The sequence below is a fragment of the Hydra viridissima genome, unplaced genomic scaffold (genome assembly GCF_058129835.1).
Source record: "Hydra viridissima isolate aposymbiotic clone 2 unplaced genomic scaffold, HvirCarnegie_v1 scaffold_7, whole genome shotgun sequence".
In the NCBI taxonomy this organism is placed as follows: Eukaryota; Metazoa; Cnidaria; class Hydrozoa; order Anthoathecata; family Hydridae; genus Hydra; species Hydra viridissima.
In genome coordinates this window covers 11,361,569-11,369,193 of record NW_028324306.1, presented here as the reverse complement: position 1 = coordinate 11,369,193, position 7,625 = coordinate 11,361,569, and the positions used below count along the sequence as shown (strand labels likewise).

The window sequence follows — 7,625 nt, the reverse complement described above, 5'->3', positions numbered from 1 at the left end:
AGAAATTACACTTTAAATAGGTAAATATAATCATTTATATTTAACAAAAATAAAGTACTATTTTTTGTTAAATATGAATGTATAGATTTGATAGATGTATATTTTTATCTATTATCGGCTGTTTCTATAAAAACAATGTCGGCCTTTGATAACGATATACTTAACGTCTAACTCTTAATGCGATCAATCCCGCGCAATGATATATATTAACTAGATGTTTAACTTCCGAAAAAAAGTGAAGCAAATTTTTTTTGCCACCATATGCTGGTGATTGGATAATAACTTGTTTTGCCACCAGCATCTGATTGGTTAACAGATATTACGGAAAAACGAATAGCAAAAATAAAACAAAACAAAAAAATATTTGTATCACTTAAATTAGAAAATGTGTATAAAATTTAGTCAAATTGGAATGATTTTGTGAAATGCTTTATTGGATAATTTTATAAATATAGGTTAAAAGTAACATCAGTTACTTTTAACCTACATTTAACAAATATGTTCAATACTAATATGTCCAATGTTTAAAGTTAACATCGCCAGAAAATTTTCTTCTTTGCTACGGCTACCGGCTTTACAACCTTCAAAAACTTGCTTTACCTTTTCTTACGGAATTTCTTGCATTAAAGGACCCTCACTTGTTTTACGTCACTGAAAAAGGCCAGAATATTGTTCCTGGAGTCAGAGATGCAGTTCGCAATCGGGAAACAGAAGAACCTGTTTCAAAGCAAACTAAACTGCATTGTTCATATTCTTCATAACTGTTTGAAGAGAGCAAGTGGGGAAGAAAAAAGGCAAAACTGCACCTCGCTGCAAGCATATTAAGCGGTCGAAGACAGCCCCAATGGGTGCTAGCCAGAGCTCATAGTCTTCTGGAAAAAATTGCGCAATCTGACAGCGCTTGCACATCAGTCGACAATATTCAAGCAGTGCCTTATAAAGGCCTGTGAAAAGAAGAAAATTCCGTTCTAGAAATTGATATCATCTGCCCGAACGCGTTGGAATTCAAAGTGTAGCACCATCAAAGCAGCCTTGGAAATCAAACCGGCTCTGCTCCTTCTTGCTAGATACTCAAACATGAACGTGATGCATCGGGACTAATTAAAAATTTTTAGAAGTTAATTCCGCCACCAGAAGAGTTCGAAAAACTGGAAGAGATTCACAAATTCTTGAAAGAAGTGCAACAGATCAGCGAAATATTGACCGCAGACAATGCCCCTACCATTGTGGTTCCACAACTTCACCATCTTCAGGGATTTGTTGATCAAATGCCAAGTGGTCTGGGAAAGAAGTTCACTATTTAATTCAACGCAGAAGACAGCTCCGAAAATGGAATGTTTGGTTCCAGACAAGTTGTCTACCTGGTTACCAACTACTTGGACCCTTGTTACAAATTTGAATCAAAAATCATTTAAAAAAAATTATTAATCAAAAATTGCAATTTAACTGGCTGAAGTTTACTTTTGGGCAAGTTTCCAATCCACCATTAGAGGTGCCAATTGTCAAAAGTAACATCTAAAGTTGCTAATATTAATAAGTGCCATTAATTATCTAAAGTAATGCAATCAGTTGCGAATAATTAAAATAAATGAGAGTAATTGGTAATAGTTGCGAATAATTCCAAAAATGAAAAAAGTTGTAGATATTTGGACAAAACTCGGTAAAAATTTCTTAAAGTATGAAAGTCTGACTATTTGTCCTTAAAGTCAGTCTTTTTGCCCATAAAAGTCAGACTTTTTTAATTCTCTTTTAAATATTTTTCAAACCAATACGCCAAGTTCTAGAAAGCCAAGTTCAAAGAAACTAAATTCACTCTCCAGAATTCGGCTAAGGATTCTGAAGAAGCTGTGAAAGAGTTCTTTTCAAGTTTGTTTGGTAAAAATGGGGAAAAAGACTTCAAACCATTCCCTGTCGACGACAGCCTTCGGCACTCACAATATGGATGCTTCTTTTTCAGCTTTATCCAGCAAAAGAACTAAAAGAAGAGTGCGACTGGATTGAATTGAGAATTTTTGCCTATGAAAATGATGTTGAGGCAGTTTCTACATTTATGGGAAGGCCAATGCAGTGCTGGGTGACAAAACGGAAAGTCTATCAAATTCTTTTCAAGGCCGCCTTTTCTATCCTGCAAGTTCAGCTTCCTTAGGTAACTGACTGTCACGAAGGGAGCAAATTGCATAGATCCTCTGAAGGCTGAAAAACTTCTCATCGTCAAGAGCAACTACTCTCTGTTTGAGTGAAAAATGGTGCTCGAATTCTGCTCAGAATCCAAAAGCTCTTCATCGATTCCAAATTAGGAGCTGGATGATGACATCGAGAAAGCCCCTGTTGATGCAATTAACGTTTTGGATATGTATGACATTGAAGAAGACAAAATTTGTTAAAAATGATTTTTTAAACCTTGGTTCAGATTTCTTTCAATTTATTTCATGTTAAGAAGGTCATAAAAACTTGGAAACAACTCATCGTAGTCGATACATCGAATCCAATTAGTTTGTTTGATGCATCGACAGGGCCGTTTTTGGAGCGTCGTAGGCTCTAGGCACTTTGCATAAAAATGTAGCTGTAGGCCTTTCTTTCAATTTAAATGTCATGTACACGTTATTCAATTTACATTATTTTTTAATTTTTGTACGTAGTCGTTAATGGGGCTACAGTCGCTGTTTGTTTGATTATTCTGTATCTGTACACATGTTATGCCTTAAAGAAATTAAATTGTAACCATTTCATTAATTGTATTTCTCTCACTATCATTACTTTAGTTATGATCATAAAAAGCCATTAAAAATTCAGCAATCTATGGTTTGTTATTTGTTTTAAACGTTTGTTTAAATTTATCAATAGTTTACATTTATTTAAAAATGAAATTCTCAGAATTCCACGTATTATTTTAAGAAGTACGATTTTATTTGGTAGGTATTTTATTTGTTATGATTACGTTTTTGTAAATTATTAATAAGTTTTGTTAAATGTAATGTTTTATGGAATATATTTAAATGTTTTCCCCCTCTTTAAATGGGTTAACATATTTTATTTTATTTTTATGTTTTATGTCTATTCTATACTGAATATTTATTATGATTTTCAGAAATTCAAGTCATGTCCAATAGCGATGGGTACAAGCACGAGTCTGGCTACATTAAACGGCAGAAAAAGCAAAGGAAAGAGGATGCATTAAAAAAAAAAGAAAGGTTCTTTGCTAAAATATGTTAATAAAGTAGATGCTACTTCTGGCAATGACACTTCAATAAACTCTTTCGTTTCTTCAACAAGTCCAGGAATAGTAATACCAGAGCCAGAAACAATGCTGACTGACACTGTGGAACAATGCGGTTGTGCAATGAGTTTTACAAGTGAACCAGTTATTTAAGCAGATGCGGAACCAACAGTAGCAGATTTAGGATTGGGAATAAGGAATAGTAAGGAATCTATTTCAAATGATCCTGCTGAATGGGAAATAAATGCTGATCTCATAGCTTATTATGCAGAAAATATCCCATCACAGAATTTGAAATCTGATTTAAGCTTAAAAGGTAGACAATTTGGTGAAAAGATTAGATATGTACGCAAGGAATATTTTATAAGAAAACTGGTAAATGGAGAAATTGTCAGCAGGGATTGGCTCATATATTCGCCCTCAACTGGTAAAGTGCTTTGTTATATTTGCAAGATATTTGGTTGCAAAATCGGCAGTGCTGGTACTAATAATGCACCAAGAAATCAATTTATAACTGGTTTCGATGATTGGAAAAATGTTATTGCTAGGATAATCTCACATGAAAAATCAAAAGATCATTTTGCTGCTGTGTCGATGATAATGCAATACAAAAAGTCTATTCGAATTGATGTTGAACTTCAGAAGGAAAATGAGAAGTCTTGCAAATATTGGACTGAAGTCTTGAAGAGGGTTGTTGTAGTGATAAAGTTTCTTGCTGAAAGGGGATTAGCTTTTCGTGGTGACAATCAATTGTCATAACTCTCCTAACAATGGAAATTATCTTGGTCTGTTATTGATCTGCTAGCTGAATTTGATCCATTTCTAAGAGAACACATTCAGAGATATGGAAATCCAGGAAAGGGAAATGTATCATATCTTTCAGCAAACATATGCGATGAATTCATTAATATATTAGGAGGCAAAGTTTTGAAGCAAATAATTTCTAAAATCAAGGAGGCTAAATATTATGGTATTTAGCCTCCTTGATTTCAGAAATTAGTCATGTAGATCAGCTCACACTTGTTATTCGCTATGTACTCAAAAATAGAAATGTAGTAGAGCGATTTCTTCAATTTATTCCAACTTAATACCATGATGGAGAATACGTATTTAATCTTGTGGTTGGTATTCTTCAGTTTCATGGAATAGACATCAAAAATTGCCGATCACAATCTTATGATAATGCCAGCAATATGAGTGGAATATATTCTGGTGTGCAAGCTAGATTCAGAGAGATTAATCATTTAGCAGAATTGATTCCACGTGCTGCCCACAGCCTAAACTTAGTTGGTTCAGCTGCCGTGTAGTGTTGTTCAGCAGCTGTAAATTATTTTGGTGTCATACAGTCAGTTTATAATTTTTTCTCAGCTTCAACGAAGAGATGGTCAACTCTTAAAGAACTTATTAAAGAAAACGTATTTGTTTTACAAAGCTTATCAGAAACTAGGTGGTCCTCTAGAAGTGTTGCCACAAGAGCTTTCTATGCAAATTACTTACAAATTCGTCAAGCATTATGTGAAGTCACTAACAGCAAACATCAACCACCAGCAGCTGTTCATGAAGCGAAATCACTGGTTAAACATTTAGACTACTTTGAAACTGCGTTAATGTGTGTGATTTGGAAAAATTTACTTCAAAAGATGAATATTGTCAATAAAGCCTTACAGGAGCCGGGTATTGAGCTGTGCACCATCATTAAACTGTACGATGGTCTCATACAGTATTTTCATGATACACGCAGTAAGTTTGAAACATTCGAAGGCCAGGCAAAAGATCTCACAGAATCTGATTACAAAGAAGCTACACAACGCAAGCGAATACGGAAGCGATTTGATGACGAAGTTATGGATACAAGTAATCCCAGTTTAAATGTTAGTGCCAGTGATAATTTCCGTATTCAACAGTATTACGTTATCATAGACAGACTTAATAATGAGATGGAAAAACGCAGAGCAGCTTATAAAGTATTGTACGAAAGGTTTAACTTTCTTCTTGACAACAGATCTTTGTCGAGTGAGGAAGTAGTGGCTAAAACCAAGGCACTAATTCAGTTGTATCCATCAGACCTCGAAGACGAATTTACCGATGAGTTTTTGCTGTTTTCTCAAATGTTTAGTGATGGTAAATCGGTGTCTGATAAGATTAAGCTGCAAATAGACAATAAACTAGTTGCAAGTTTTCCAAATGTTAATATCGCTTTCAGGATTTATCTCTCTACATTAGGCACGAATTCAGAAGGTGAACGTTCTTTTTCAAAATTAAAACTGATAAAAAACTATCTGCGTTCAACTATGGGACAAGCCCGACTATCCTCCCTGGCACTGCTATCAATTGAAAATGAATTAATGCGGGAGATGACATTTGAAGATGTTATAGTTGATTTTGAAAATACCAAAAGTCGAAAAGTTAATGTCATCTAATTATGCTGTTTGATTATAAACATTTTTATCAATTATGAATTTTATGCTGCATCTGTATGATGGTTTTATTAATGAAATGAAAAACACTTTAAAATTTCTTTTTTTTTCATTTCTTTTGTAGGCCCCTGTAGATTAGTAGGCTCTAGGCACAGTGCCTATAGTGCCTAATGGATAAGATGGCCCTGTGCATCGAACACGATTAATCGAACAAAAATGCACCTGAATGATTTACGATGTTTTATACAAGAAATATTATATATAATCGCATAAAATTACTTACATGAATTGTTTTAACGATTTCTGATTATGTTCCTTACGATGTCTTTACATTTCACATGAGAAACCTAACAAATAACATGAATCGTAAATCGTTCAATTAAATAGATTGTTTAATATATTGTCAATCGTAAATCGCTAAATAAGACACATAAATATTGCTCATCTAAAATTTTTAAATTCTTCAAATTTTGAACCAATCTCAGTAAACATTTTCTAAAACAATCTTCTGCTTATAATTTACAATCAACAAGGTGGGCTTTTTTACTTTGAATATTTCTTTTCGATGTAAGATGTATGATGTACGACTAAATACTTTTTGTAAGTATGTAAGTAACTTACATACTTATAAGTATAAATATTTATATGTATAAATATTATTATATCTATTGTTAGATGGATAGGTATATAGATAAATAGATTGATATATATAAATGTATAGATCGATTTATTGATTGATTTATTGATTGATATATTGATAGATTGTTTGATGTATGATGAACGATGTACAATCTATGACGTACGATATAGTTTACTTTAAGTTTCTTTTTCCTTTCTAGATGCCAAAAGTTTCCTTAATTTTGGATTACTTCATCATGATTTATGAAAACAAGACTAGCTGCATTTAATATGGTGAGGATGTGGCTGCATTGAGTGTGGTGAGGATGTAGTGTGCCTTGTGGGAACAGAACAGGTATGAGAGGCCATCTTAGGATAAAGCACAAGACTAGCTTTGAAACACTAGAAGCAAAGGAGGCCAGGACGAAAGCAAGATCAAAAATTGTAACAAGTCGATGCAAACTCCGACTCTGATAATGAATATAAAGTTGAACCCTTTTCTGGTGCTGGACCATCAAGAGCAGTTACTGTCTCGACCCCAGCCAGAAAAAGGTCAAGAAAAGAGCAAATGTCCAGAAAAAACTCAAAAAAATTGAGTATTCATCACTAGTTAATGGTCTAGGAATGACGAAGGACAGAATGAAGTTGTCGCTGCAATATTTCAGTGGATAGCAAGTTCCATATTGCCTTTTGATGTAGTTGACAACGATGACTTTAAACACTTTGTGAAAGTATGTACCAATGGAGAGTATGAGCCAATTTCTTCAAGGACAAAAATTTCTCGTACTAAAATTTCGGATTTATGCAGTGCAATGAAGGTTGCAGTTGATAAAACATTACATGAAGACAAAACTCATCTATACTTATTCATGTCTGATCTGTGGACAACCAACATGGATGGACAAGACCACCAATGCTGTATACAGGGTGACCGGAAAGTTCTGTCAGTACTTCAAAATCAATTTATTTTTAATGTAATATACATAAACTACTGAAATTACAGTAACAGATCAAGTAACATATGTAGTGTAAGTATACCAAGAATTATTCAAATCGGTCTCCTTTTCGGTCCACTGTCAATGATAATCGATGACGCCATGATTGTATGGCGGCACGAATTGTTTCCATAGGAAATTTTTCCCATTCGCGGATCATCATTCGTTTCATAGAGGCCAAGTTGTGATGCTGTTTAGCATTGACCTTGGACTCCAAAATACCTCACACGCAAAAATCATAGGAAAAATTTCCTATTGATGGATGAGTGGCCTCCGTCCCCTCCCGACCTGAATGCCGTTCCGCTATCCTAATTAGTCAATGGCATTCCCAAAAGACTTTTAAAAAAGTTAAAAAATTATTAGCGCAATAAGAAATTT

At 34.0% G+C, this 7,625-nt stretch overlaps 1 protein-coding gene across 1 annotated transcript; it reads left to right on the top strand.

Moving 5' to 3' along the window:
* Positions 1-4,410: 4,410 nt before the first annotated feature.
* LOC149886132 (uncharacterized) lies at positions 4,411-7,247 on the top strand. The gene is made up of 4 exons (XM_090094330.1): positions 4,411-4,507; positions 4,586-5,622; positions 6,310-6,317; positions 6,875-7,247. Exons 1-4 carry the CDS (start codon positions 4,411-4,413, stop codon positions 7,245-7,247), a joined length of 1,515 nt encoding a protein of 504 aa, XP_089950456.1.
* Positions 7,248-7,625: the final 378 nt, after the last annotated feature.